At 38.5% G+C, this 14,911-nt stretch overlaps 1 protein-coding gene across 1 annotated transcript in view; it reads right to left on the reverse strand.

Annotated features, from left to right (window-relative positions):
- Positions 1 to 14,911, reverse strand: part of EXOC4 (exocyst complex component 4) — a 715,182-nt gene that overhangs the window by 656,206 nt on the left and 44,065 nt on the right. The window contains exon 4 of the mRNA XM_080931809.1: positions 5,531 to 5,715. Within this exon, the coding sequence (XP_080787935.1) occupies positions 5,531 to 5,715 (185 nt within the window). The remainder of the gene's footprint in view (positions 1 to 5,530; positions 5,716 to 14,911) is intronic.

Below are 14,911 nucleotides of genomic sequence, written 5' to 3' on the forward strand. Positions count from 1 at the left end.
GGAACTCAACATATAGACAAGGATAGCTTCAAACAGATAGCCACCTGCTTCTGCCCTCCAAGTACTGGGACTGAAGGCATGTGTCACTACTACTGGTTTTTCTTGAATTTCTACTGAAGGGCTTTGTGGGTTTAAAGGGTCAAAGTGGAAATGTGAGAGGTCAAGTTCAGTCAAAACCCCGAAGACAGGTAACTGTCAACCGGAAGTGCCTTCTGAACTCCCAATTGCAGATCCACTTTGCCTGGATGCACCACAATGGGGCAGATGTACAAGGCTCTAGGCAAGCCCCAAACCCCACCTCCACAGGAAAGAGTGACAGAGACTCTAGCCAAATCAGCCACTCTCTAAGTCTCTAAGTCCCTCCTCTGCACACACACACACACACACACACACACACACACACACACACACACACACAGCATTAGAAAAACAACTATGGCTAATCTTAGAGGCAAATGTATGAGAATCCGGTGATTGGATCCTGGGCTGTTTAAAAAGAACAGAACAAAGGAGAGAAGCGCAAAAATAAAGACACACGTTGAAACCTTCTACTCGGTCCTGGCTTCTTTGTGGTCCTGATTCCTTCGTCCTCTGTGAACACTTTATCCCAGGCTCTGCACTTTTCTAACAGTCAGGCAGGGGTTTATGGCCCTGGCCAGCAGGGCTGTAATCTGAGCACAGGGCTGAGTCTTGGCCTGCCAAAATTCACAGGCCTGGGGGCACCCCGCTGCAACTAGTTCCCATAACTCCCAGCCTGAATTCAAGCAAGCCAGCAGAGCTCGCCAGAAGCAGCCTTCCCTGGGACCTGCAGTGAGGAGCTACCTTCCCCCAGGAGCAGAGCGAGACCACCCCCCCCAATCAGGTCATTAAGTACAACAGGGCTTGGTTTCAAAACTGTCAGAGAAAGACTCCACACCTATTCATTTACCAACTAGAGTCATAGGTGCTATTCAGCACAGAACATTAAATGAACCTTTGCCTTCATTGCAAAACAGAGTCCTCGTCTCACCATGCATCAGAGAGAAAACTGAAAAAAATATTAATTAATTTCCTCATAGGTCTTTGAATCTGAGAGTTATTTTAGAAAACAAAATAAGCGAAAGACTCTTGAAGTTCCTAATTAGTAAGAATGCTCTGAATTGTTTTATTTTGAAAGAAATGTGAATAGCAGATATGTTTTAAATACACATGATAACTTTTGTTTTTACCCCACTCAGAATCATCCACAGCTGAGGTGAAGACAACACAGCAATTATTGATGCATATCAATGTGTACTGTGAGTGATGTGGGTTTTGGTTACATAAAAAGCAACACTGCAACATGACAAACCTATGCTATACCACAACAACAACAGCCAGCTGCCACCATAATTTACCCAAATCCCACACCACTGTAATTTATGCAAGGACTTTCTGGTCACAAATTAACCACCCACCTTGCTAGGACCTATTCAATACATGTTTAATTTTCAAATCCGTGAAAAATGTTCTTTTATTTTTTTAAAAAAAAGAACAGTTAGAAGTCCTCCAGCTTGTAAAACATTTGTTTTAATTACAGCCAATTTCTGCTCCTTGGATTTGTAATTGCTAGTTTGTAATCTCTCTCTCTCTCTCTCTGTGTGAGTGTGTGTGTGTGTGTGTGTGTGTGTGTGTGTGTGTGTGTTCAATTATTACAAAATTCCCAGGTCCAGCTCAATTGGTAGATTTGACTGTCAAAGGCAAACGGAAATGAGTTAAGCTTTACACTATAAAATTAATATCTAATATGGTCACCTCTATAACAGAACAGCTAGTATAGTAGCTGTAGAAGATCAAAAATATTCATAAAAGTTGGTTAAATCAGACTGAGCTGCAAAATATCTATCAGAGATCATAAAAGGAATGGGAATCATTAACACAGTAATTCTGTATGGTTCCAAGATCTGGCTAAAAATACAGAATGAACAGTGAGTGACTTAGAAATCAGAAAAACTGAGGAAAGAGTCATGTCTTCAAATGATAGATCAAAGTTGAAGATAATATAGAATGCAGCTAAGCTGGTTACATCTAAGGAAAAAGAAAATAGAACTGAAAGATAGAACAAAAATGGTTAAATAGGTAAAAATACACAGAACAATACAAGTAACACAAAGAGATTCAAAATATGCTTTACACGCTTGAACACCAAAATAAATACCAAACCCACAGGATCTGTAGTGATCTCTACCAGTACAGCATGTCAGGAGACACACAAAGAAGTAAGGTTGAAGCAAGTACTGACCCAGGATCTCATGTGATGATAAAGGAAGAACTTCTATACAAACATATGAAGAATATAACCCACTTGGTGTAATAACTATCAAAATACATGTCTGTTCATGTACTCAATATACAGACCTACACATACATACCAGAAGAGTCATGCTTGCACACATGCACATATCCGCCATCTCAGATTGTCCTTTCAAACTGTAAAACCTTGTTTCATTTCAAGGAAAAAGAAAAGTGTCAAATCGTCAAGAGTAACCACTGTTACTGTTAAAGTAAAGCATGCCTGTGGGCTCGCAGGAAAACCTTCTCCCGGTCTTCACTCCTCACTTCTACTTCCCACAATAATGAATGTTCTGCATAACCCTTCTAGGGGCCTTCTGGTCAACTACAAATATGCCCAGATAATATACTGGTTTGATTTAAGGGTGCGGTAGTACATCTCAAACATCTTACCAAGTAAGCATATAGAGGTCTTTCTCTATATGCTAGAGGTCATTCATTTTCGGCTGTTGGGTTACACGGAACAGATGTAATTCATTCAACCATGTTCTTTGTGATAAGCATGAAAGTTGTATTGAGCTTTGTAAGGAGCAAGGGAGTTGTTTTGGGGGGTGCCCCTTTGTGTGGGCCATGGGATACGGTCTTGAGACACAGTTAACAGAGCTGGGATTTAAGGCATGCTACGCTACACCAATCTTAGTTGTGTGGGTTTAACAATAATGTCACAATAAACATCATACTACATATATTTTCATAAACATGTAATATTTTAAATAGGATGTGAACCAAGAAATGGAATTTCATAGTTAAATTTTATTTTCTAAAGAGGCATATTGGTTATTCAACCAAGGAAAAAAAACTATTTTCCCCCCACTCCTAACAAGACAATACGCTATGGACATTGGCTATCTGATGGTCAAAAACCATACTTGATTTCTCAAGTCTATATTTCTCTAATCATGATATGTCTGAATTTGTTTAGGTTTGTCTGAAAAAATGACATCCCTTCTCTTTTATTACTCTGAGTAGTTTCACACTTTAGAGGGAGCCTTGGTACATATTTTTAAGTTGATGTTTTAACTTTTGCTCCAATTTACTATAAATGTCTTCAGTTTTGAAATAAATAAGTTATTTAACATTATTATTTATGAATTGTCTGAGTGCTCAGAAAAGCCCGCTCCACACAAACTCTCATATTGTCAATGCCTATCAAGTTTTATCATATGATTTTGGTATCTGGCTACAACATTCTGTATATGAAAGACAGGTATCTGAATTTATTTCTGTGAGTCATAAGCTTGATTTCAGGACTCTGCTTTGTCCCAACAATGTCTCCACTTGCATTCTCTGCTCTGCTTTGAGTAGCATTATGGTATACTTGAATGTCATATGAAGAAAGCCTCCTCAGAACTTCCTTTCTTCATTTTCTTAAACAACTGTTGCATACTTGTTCTTCTAAGTAGACTTTAGATGTGACAGTATCAAACATATCGACTGGGTTTAAATGAATCAGACATCTACGTACTACAAAGCGGACAGTCTTCACATCTGTTCATTTCTTCAGAATACAGCTTTGACTATGTATCCATGCTCTCGATTTCTCTCCCTCTCTTCTCCCTCTCTCCCTCCTTTTCTTCTGCTGCACCCCTACCCGAGATCTTCGTTTTTTATTTATTCCATTTCATTGTGTGTATGTGTAGAATGTACATACACATGTATGCAAGGATGTGTGCACAGATACATGGAGGCCAGAGGTTGGTGTCAAATGTCTTTCTCAATTGCTTCTCTGCCTTCCATTATTTGAAATAGAATCTCTCATGGAACAGAAATATCACTGCTTTGGCTATGCTGACTGGCCAGTAAATTCCTCATATGTTTGTCTCTGTCCCAAATGCTGGAGCTACAGATACACACTCACTCAATTCTGGTTTTTATAAGGATGCTGGGGATTTGAACTTGGGTTCGCTCATTCTTAGAGCAAATGTTCTCAGATACTAAGCCATCTTCCTAACTACAATTTTGTTGTTGTTGCTTGTTTTGTCTTATTATTTTAGACAATGTTTTCACTCTTTGGCTAGCCTAGAATTTACTATGTAGCCAACCAGTCTGCAGCCCATTCAAAAATTTCAGTTCCTCATACGTAATATGAAAGTACAGATGGTGATAATGTTTAAGTGGACACAGAAGTAGGAATGAAGAAGATGAGGAATGGGAGGGAGAGTTAACCATAATGAAGGATGTATAAAAAAGTTCAAGAACTCTATTATTTTATAAGATAACTTTAAAATGTAAGAAAACAGAAATGGCTATGTGCATTCTAATTACTATTTCTGAACCTCTGGTTATTCTGTTCACACTGTGTCCAGCAGAATACTCTACTAAAATGGTAACTGACAGTCGCTCATTCACAGCTAGTCTTGAAGTTATTCTGGAGTACAAACTCAGTAGCTCAATATATGGGCAGTTTGTCTACTACACATATGCTAGTCAGAAGACGAAATTTCTCTTTCAATGTCTGAGTCTCTGATTATACAGAAGCATCACCCATAAAGATGTCTTTTGTTGCTGTTCAAATAGCACAAGACTTGAAAGACTTCATTCCCAGCATGCACTACTTACAGTGCTCTCCTGGAATACAGCTGGATGAAAAGGCATACATGTGTATATTTCAGCAGACAGTGCATGAAAGACCTTCTGAGAAGGGCAGCTACCACATAACTGCAATGGCCGACTATCTAAGATCCAGCCTGACTCCACTCCATATCTACACTAACGTAATGGTTTTCCTGAACCTACCTAGACTATAATACATAGGGCTGTGCTACAAGCCAAAGATTCAAAGCACAGTCTTCCTTAAACCTCACCTGAGCTCCTCCAGAACAAATTAGCTAAAGCTGAGAAGACCCTACTAAACCTTCAACTTCAGTTCCTAGATCTCAGTGTTTTTATCATTGCTGACTTCACTGTTTAATTGAAGGAGTTCCTTCTCAGTTCCTTCTGAGAGCACAAGAATGTCTCTGATCCATTAGTAACAACAGGCCCACAAGACTTTTCTAACATATCCTTACAGAGGAGACCAGAACAATATACAATGAATGAATGAACAAACTTTAGCCTCTCTGAAAATATGCCATATTTTTTATTATAAAACCTTCTATGAGTTCAGAAACAGTATATTACAAGATAAGGAAGATGAATATATATTCTGGAATTCAAAGAATGTTTCTTCAAATAATGTTACTGCCACAAGACATTGTAGTAGAGAGGTTCCTTAACCCACCTCATCTTCCCTTTTTCCTTGTTACGCTGTACAACCCGGCTAGTGGATTTGATATACAGATGTCGGTGCAGTTCCTCTATAAGAACCAAGTGCAGGTTCATCTTCTTGCTGTGAAGTTCCAGCCTGAGATCACTGAGTCCTTCCACCTGGAGCAGAGGACCCTCCAGAGACTCCACTGCTGACACCTAGAAGGGAAAAGAAAGTCAAGTACAAGTAAAGAGTCTTGTAGCACCATAAAGAAAAAGAGTGGGTTTTTTTTACAGTACCATCTAAAAGGAGTAATGGGAACTGTGTATGCAATATCAGACTGCTCAGTATTGTGTGGACTAACCTAGTCTGGCCCTTAAGGACTTGCTAAAAATAAATACAACACATAAATGCATGTAAAGCAACACAGCAAAGCCATATTTACTCCCATACACATTGCTTGTCCAAAAACACATGTAAAATAACTACATTGATTCATATTTTCACTAGAATCTCAATGCTGATGGCGAAATCAACTTCTTGAGGGGGAAGGGTATTTTGGGGTTTTTTTTTTTTAGATTGTTTGTTTTGAGAGAGGGTCTAACTAGGTGGCCCTAGATAACTTTAAACTCATATTCCTCTTGCCTCAGGCTTCCTAGCACTGTTGTAGTTGAAACTGGCTTGAAATCAACTTCTTAATAAAAGTTACTCTTTAAAATTAAAATTAAATCAAGGTATACATTTTTAATAGCTTATTCTCCTGGTGATCATCAGCCAGATAGCTCTGTTGGCTGAGGTCACATGTGTAACTATAAAGAACCAAGCTGTTTTCTTTTCTCATATTCACAGGCACATGAAGGTAAATGTACTTGTGCGTGCATATAGGTGGGAAGTAGCAATCATGACCTCTTTCTTGATAGCCTGATCCAACCTGATTAAACAGAGGGGACTGAAATGGAGAACTTAAGATACAGTACAAAGGAGATGCTCTTAAGATGGCTGAAAAGATTTTAAAGGCAAGAAGGGCTGAATGAATGAAATCATACAGAAATGCCTACAATAGAGAAGCTGAAAGATCCACAGAATTAAACTGACTTGAAAATCTGAGTGGTAACTGCAAAGTGGGAAGGAGCACATGAGGTGTGATCTCCTTCTCTGTGTAAGTACAATTACTTCTCTATGTGATAATGATCTTATATATCCGGAAAGAAAAAAGGTGAAGGGCATATTCTAAGTATTATTACTTAAGAATGGGGAAAGGGGTGAAGAGGGGAACTTGAGGCTACAAGGTGGAGGGGAAAGATGAGAAAGAAAAAAGAAAACATAAGTACAAGAATTCCTGAGAAGAAGAAAAGCTCACCAGCTCCCTGAAGGTCTATGGCTATCCTCAGCTTTTAAATATTTTAGAGGTAGTTAAAGGAACAGAGTGAAGCCATTAAACCTGATTATAAATACAAAATGACCCTCAATACTAAATCATTCATATAAAAACAATAGTTAATAAAAGTCATGAAAAGAGCCAGGTGGTGGTGGCACACACCTTTAATCCTAGAACTTGGGAGGTTCTACAAATTGAGTTCCAGGACATCCAGTGACACACACACACACACACACACACACACACACACACACACACACACACAAAAGTCAGGAAATGCATTGGTAATAAGAAATATTAATCACAGATCTACAGAGGTCTAAGGAGTCACCTGAAAGTACAATAGCTCGCCCATAAACACATCACTTGTTTTGTGATGTGCTGTAATCAAATGTCAGTAGCAAATAAGTTTCCCCAAGTTAACAGCAGGAAAGGATACAAGAGTGGAAGACTGACAAGCCCGGGCCAGCTCTGCCCTCTGAAGCCTGCCCGTATTCTCACACTGACTTGCAACTGCCCCTGCGATGACAGCCCCTGGGCCCTGGGCAACCTGCCAGTAATTCCAAATGAAAAGGCAGACTCTTAAAATGACCAAAGTGTCCCCAAGGGAGGAAAAGCAACAACAAATTCATTTATACTCACGCCCTAAAAATGGATTTTAACTCAAGTCTCTAGTGAAGAAAAGAGGATGCATTAACCTTCAGTGACATCTAGATCCAGAAAATAAAAAATAATTTGGTAAACCAGTGGCCCATCATATAGCCTTATCCCTTAAGGTAATTAAATCCAACCAAAAATATTTAAGCTTAAAAACCATCTACTGCACAGCCACACTTGACTTGCTTGTAGGAATTCACATGAAGAGATTTAATTCATATCCCAAACATAAAAATACGTAACAAAGACAGCTTCCAAAGCCACTCAATCAAAAAAAAAAAAAGATTAAACTTCAATAAAAACAACACTATGCCTGGCAAATGGTACACACAAATTATTTTTAACAGTACCTACATATTCCAAGAATTGAAAAAACTCAGGAGTGAATTTACATGGTATTGCAATACAGCACTTGAACAAGTGTTCTTTAGGACACCACTGTAGTCATTTATACAAGTTTTCTGACTATGTTTCCTTGGAACCAAATATAATTTTATACACATACACAAGATCAAGGGTTGTCCTAGAACTTCAAACTTTAAAAATCTCGACATAAACGAGAACAGAGAAGAGTGCCTGTGGTGATTTAAAAAAGAATGGTCCCATAGGCTCACAGGTTTCCATGTTAGGACTCCAGTTAGTGGAACTGCTTAGAAAGGATTAGTCAGGGGGGCCCTCCTGGAGGAGGGTGTCACACGAAATGGGCTTTGAGGTTTTAAAAGTCCACAAGAGGCTCAATTTCATTCTCTCTCTACCTGCAACTTGTGGATCAGATGTATACTGCCAGCTGTCTCTGCAGCGCCATGCCTTCCCTCCAGCTGTCATGCACCCAGGTATTCTAGGGTACTGCTGTGACAGGCCTGACCAAGCTGCTGTTTGTTTAGAATATGGAAGATATGGGGACTTTGGATTAGGAAAAAAACAGCTGAATGTCATAAGTAGACTTAGCGGACCACCCTAGCAGAAACATGGAAGACAATGGCACTGAGAGCAATGTAGACTATGGAGGTCCAACTCAAGAGGTTTCAGAGGAGAGGAGAATTAAAGACCATTTCTGTGATATTTTGGAAAAGAGCATGGCTACTTTTTGCCCTGTCTTAAAAATCTACTGGAGAGTAAATTGAAGAGTTTTAGATTGATTGCTTTGGCAGAGGAGGAAATTCCCAGATAGCCTATTAGTGACTACATCACATGGTTATTAGTGACCACTTAACGCAACTACACAATGAAGAGCAGCAAACAAGGCAAAGTAAAATATAAAACGTAATGGTAGTTTTAAAAAAAAAACCTGGTGCTAAATAAAACAGAGAATGGCAATCTCAGGGGAGACCAGACTAGACCTAGCTAATCCTGAACCCTACTGATTTCCTAGGCCTAAGCAATAAGTAAATGTTATTCAAGGAGCTCTAGACTCCTGCCCCAGCAATCAGAATTTGGCAGATCTGATCAGGTGGTTCTGGATTTAGAATCAAGAGGATATAGGAAATGTGTTGTGTAATCTTCCACCCAAGGAAAGTCACTAAGGCCAGACCTGTGACTAGGGAGCCTGGAGGCCCAGAGAAACTCGTACTTGAAGCTGTGAAAGTGAAACCTAGATTGCATAGAGACCCCAAGATGTTGGAGGTGCAAGAGCTATGACATAGCTGCCAAGGTGAAATGCAGCAGGAACTGAAACCAGCCCAAGAGAGAGACTGTGTTGTAATCAACAAAGCTGGAAGGAATGGGCGACTGGAAAAACCCTAAAAGAATTGGGAGTTGGTCTGGGATTTCCTCTACCTGCTCCCTTTCCTCCTTTTTGGAATAGCAATGTGTATTATAGGCTCCTGTATGTTAGAAGTATGTAAATTGCTCTTTCATTTACATTTTTCTAAGATTTGCTTATTTATGAATATGAGTGCTTCGGTCTGCATGTACACAAGTATGTATACCTGTATGCCAGAACAAGGAATCAAACCCCATTACAGATGGTTGTGAACTACCATATAGAGCTGGGAATTGAACTCAAGACCCCCAAAAGAGCAGCCAGAGCTCATAACAGCTGAGCTATCTCTCCAGCCCCACTTTTTTATTTTTATAGGAGTTATAATAACCCCCTTATGAGGATGCCCTGAGTTTCAGAGGAGATTTTGGACTTCTGAACTTTTGAAACAGTATTGCAACTGAAAGACTATGGAAGACTTTTGAAGTTTAACCGAATGCATTTTGCATTATGATATGACTATATATGCATATACATATCATATGCAGTGGAGACCAGGTCATGGACTGTGGAGGTTTGAATGAGAATGGATCCATAGGCTCATGTGTTGAATGTGGAACTGTTGAGAGGATTACTAAATGTGGCCTTGTTGAAGAAAGTTTGTCAATGGAGTGAGCATTACATTTTGAAAGCCCACAACAAGCCCAGTTTTTTTCTCTTTGCCTGCAACATTTTTATCAGATGTGAGCTCTCAGCTACTGCTCCAGCACAATACCTGCCTACCTACCACCATGTTCCCTGTCATAATAATCATCTACTAACACTCTGAAACTGTTAGCAAGCCCCCAGGTACTTCCTTTTATAAAGACCCTTGGTCATGGTGTTTCTTAAGAACAATAGAAGAGTAACACTCTCTTATGACTATAAGAAAACATAATTGTTTTATTTGGGAGGCTCCAAAGTCAACTCACAAAGTTAAAATTCCAGAAGTCAAGCAAGCTTTTTAGAATATATAGAAAGAGACAATGTATAAATTAGCTCACTAGGTAAATCAATCAATTTTCCCATCATGGGGATGAAACACCCACATAATGAAAGTAATTTCAATGGAGGAAATGTTTATTATGGCCCATGGTTTTGCAGGTTCAGTCCTTAAGACAGGATTCTTTCACTCTGGGCTTGTGGCAGTACTATACATATGGCAGAAGCATGAGAAAGTGAATGCCATCTCACCTCACAAAGCCAACAAGACAATACTTCATCTAATGTATTTCTACCAAGTCGCACCTGCCACTCCTACCACCAAGAGGCATGTCACAGGCTGGTGGTCTTCAGGATATGGGCTTCTGAGGGAATGTGTTGACATGGCTCACTCACAAAATAACACACCATGGAAGCAGTAACAGAAATTTAAGATACTGCATAATTAGAGATATAACAAGAAATTGGCTTGAGGAGGTTGGAATTATCAAAATTGGGTATATAAGTATGGCATTCAACACTGAAAAATGTCAGAAATGCATATTAAAATTACACAACTAGACAAACAAACAATGTTCAGAATGTAGATAATTAGCAAATGTCTAAGGATCTTTTTATAGAATCAATCTCATATATTCATGCATGAAATAGTCTTTAATAAACTCCTAGAATTCTCCAACACACAGCATTCCCTAAAGTTAAATTATTACATATTGAAAAGAATCAACCTTCCAGACTGAACCTGAGCCCTGAGCAGACCTTGGGCACTGGTGCCACACCCAATCCCACAAAACCCAGAGGAAGCTTATCACCCAGATGCTCTAACATGCCCAGGACCATGAGATCACAGGATCACAGGACTGCAGGAACACAGGTATACTAACAGGCTCAGGATCACAGAGGAACCTAGATTCCCAGGATATCAGACACACCCAGGAGCACTGGAACTCAGAAACACTAAAGGACATCAGGAAATTGGTCACATGGACAATCAGGATCTCAAGAAGAATAGGATCCAGTCAGAGACAGCTAGGGCAGGTAGCACTAGAGAAAAGCAGATGGTGAGAGGCAAGCACAAGAACATAAGCAACAGAAACCAAGGCACCTTGACATCATCAGAACCCAGTTCTCCCACTACAGCTAGTCCTAGATAACCCATCACACCCAAAAAAGCAAGATTCAGATTTGAAATCATATCTCATGATAAAGATCGAGGACTTGAGAAAGGATATAACTCCTTTAAAGAAATACAAAAGAACACTACCAAACAAGAGAAGGGATTGGACAAAACCATTTAGGATCTAAAAATAGAAATAGAAACAATAAAGAAATCATAAAGACAGCCCTAGAGATAGAAAACCTAGGAAAGAGATCAGGAAGCATAGACGCAAGCATTACCAACAGAATACAATAGAAAGAAGAGACAGTCTCAGGGACAGAAGATACCATAGATATCATTGATACAACAGTCAAAGAAAATGCAAAATGTAAAAAACCTCCTAACCCAAAACATCCAGGATATCCAGGACACAATGAGAAGACCAAATATAAGAATAATAGGCATAGAAAAGAATGAAGATTCCCAACTTAAAGAACCAGTAAGTATATTCAATAAAATTATAAAAGAAAACTTCCCTAACGTAAAGAAAGAGATGAACATGAACATACACTCTCATCAATGGACAGTTCATGGGAAAAAGACAGAACAAAGACACAGTAAAACTAACAGAACTTATGATTTTGACACACCTATAGGACAGTTCATCATAACACAAAAGAATATACTTTCTTCTCAGATGGAATTTGAAGAATCAAATTCAATCAAGAGGAGTAGAAGGCAGAAAATAATCAAACTCAGGGCCAAAATCAACCAAGTAGGAAAAAAACATAAAAACTATACAAAGAATCAACAAAACCAGAAGCTGATTCTTTGAAAAGAAATCAACAAGATAGATAAACCCTTAGCCAGACTAACCAAAGAGCACAGGGACAGTATCCAAATTAACAAAATCAGAAATGAAAAGGGACATATAACAGAAACAGAGGAAATTCAAAAAATATCAGAACCTACTACAAAAGCCATACTCAATAAAACTGGAAATTTTGGATGAAAGGAACAATTTTCTAGACAGATACCAGGTACCAAAGTTAAATCAAAATCAGATAAACCATCTAAACTACCCCATAACCCTTAAAGAAATAGAGGCAGTTATCAAAAGTCTCCCAACTGAAAAAAAAAGAAAAAATAAAAACCCCAGGAGCAATTGAATTTAGTACAGAATTCTATCAGACCTTCAAAGAATACCAGTACTCTTCAAACTATTTCACAAAATAGAAACAGAGAAACACTACGAAATTCATTCTATGAAGCCACAATTACACATATATCTAAACCACACAAAGACGCAATAAAGAAAGAAAACTTCAGACCAATCTCCCTTATGAATATCGATTTAAAAATACTCAATGAAATTCTTGAAAACTGAACCCAAGTACATATCAAAATGATCATCCATCATGATCAAGTAGGCTTCATCCCAGGGATGCAGAAATGGTTCAATATAAGGAAATCCATCAATGTAATTCACCATATAAACAAACTCAAAGAAAAAAAACTATATGATCATCTCATTAGATGCTAAGAAACCATTTGACAAAATTCAAAACCCCTTCATGTTAAAAGTCTTGGAAAGATCAGCAATTCAAGGCACATACCTAAACATAGTAAAAGCAATATACAGCAAACCAGTAGCAAAACATCAAACTAAATTGAGAAAAACTTGAAGCAATCTCACTAAAATCAAGAACTAGACAAGGCTGCCCACCCTCTCCCTACCTAGTCAATATAGTATTGGAAGTCCTAGCCAGAGCAATTGGACAGCAAAAAGAAGTCAAGAAATACAAATTGGAAAGGAAGAAGTCAAAATATCACTATTTGCAAATGATATGATAGTATACTTAAGTGATCCCAAAAATTCTACCAGGGAACTCCTAGAGCTGATAAACAACTTCAGCAAAGTGGCTGTACATACAATTAATTCAAACAAATCAGGAGCCTTCCTCTACTTAAAGGACAAACAATCTGAGAAAGAAATTAGGAAAACAACACCCTTCACAATAGTCACAAACAATATAAAAGACCTTGTGTGACTCTAACCAAGGAAGTGAAAGATCTGTATGACAAGAACTTCAAGTCTCTAAAGAAAGAAATTGAAGAAGATCTCAGTATATGGAAAAATCTCCCATACTCATGGATTGGCAGGATTAATATAGTAAAAACAGCCATTTTGCCAAAAGCAATCTACAGATTCAATGCAATCACCATCAAAATTCCAACTCAATTCTTCATAGAGTTGGAAAGAGCAATTTGCAAATTCATTTGGAACAACAAAAAACCCAGGATAACAAAAACTATTCTCAACAATAAAAGAACTTCTGGAGGAATCACCATCCCTGACATCAAGCTATTTTACAGAGCAATCGTGATAAAAAACTGTATGGTATTGGTACAGAGACAGGCAGGTAGATCAATGGAATAGAATTGAAGACACAGAAATGAACCCACACACCTATGTTCACTTGATATTTGACAAAGGAGCGAAATCCATCCAGTGGAAAAGACAGCATTTTCAACAAATGTTTCAACTGGAGGTCAGCATGTAGAAGAATACAAAATGATCCATTCTTATCACCTCTTACAAACCTCAAGTCCAAGTGAATCAAGGACCTCCACATAAAACCAGATACACTGAAACTAATAGAAGAGAAAGTGGGGAAAAGCCTTGAACACAAGCACAGAGGGAAAGTTCCTGAACATAACACCAATGGCTTATGCTCTAAGATCAAGGATCGACAAATGGGACCTCATAAAATTGCAAAGCCTCTATAAGGCAAAGAACATTGTCAAGAGGAAAAATGGAAACCAAAAGATTAGAAAAAGATCTTTATTAATTTTACATCTGATAGAAGGATAATATCCAATATATACAAAGAACTCAAGAAGTTAGACCCAAGAGAATCAAATAACCCTATTAAAACATGGGGTACAGAGCTAGACCAAGAATTTTTAACTGAAGAATATCGAATGGCTGAGAAGCGCCTTTAATTTCTTTAATGTTCAACATCCCTAGTCATCAGGGGAATAAAAATCAAAACAATCCTGAGATTCCACCTTATACCAATCAGAATGGCTAAGATCAAAAACTCAGATGACAGCAGATGCTGGCGAGGATGTGGAGAAAAATGAACACTCCTCCATTGTTGGTGAGATTGCAAGCTGGTATGACCACTCTGGAAATTAGTCTGGCGGTTCCTCAGAAAATTGGGCAGAGTACTACCTAAGGACCCAGCTACACCACTCCTGGGCATATACCCAAAAGTTGCTCCAATATATAACAGAGATACATGCTCTACCATGTTCATAGCAGCCTTATTTGCAATAGCCAGAAGCTGGAAAGAACTCAGATGTCCTTCAACAGAGGAATGGATACAGAAAATGTGGTACATTTATATAATGAAGTACTACTCAGCTATTAAAAACAATGACTTTATGGAATTCTTATGGAAATGGATGGAACTAAAAAATATCATCCTGAGTCAGGTAACCCAATCACAAAAGACCACACAAGGTATGTACTCACTGATAAGTGAATATTAGCCCAAAAGCTCAGAATACCCAAGATACAATTCACAGACCACA

Source organism: Micromys minutus, assembly GCF_963924665.1.
Source record: "Micromys minutus genome assembly, chromosome: 18".
Classification (NCBI taxonomy): Eukaryota; Metazoa; Chordata; class Mammalia; order Rodentia; family Muridae; genus Micromys; species Micromys minutus.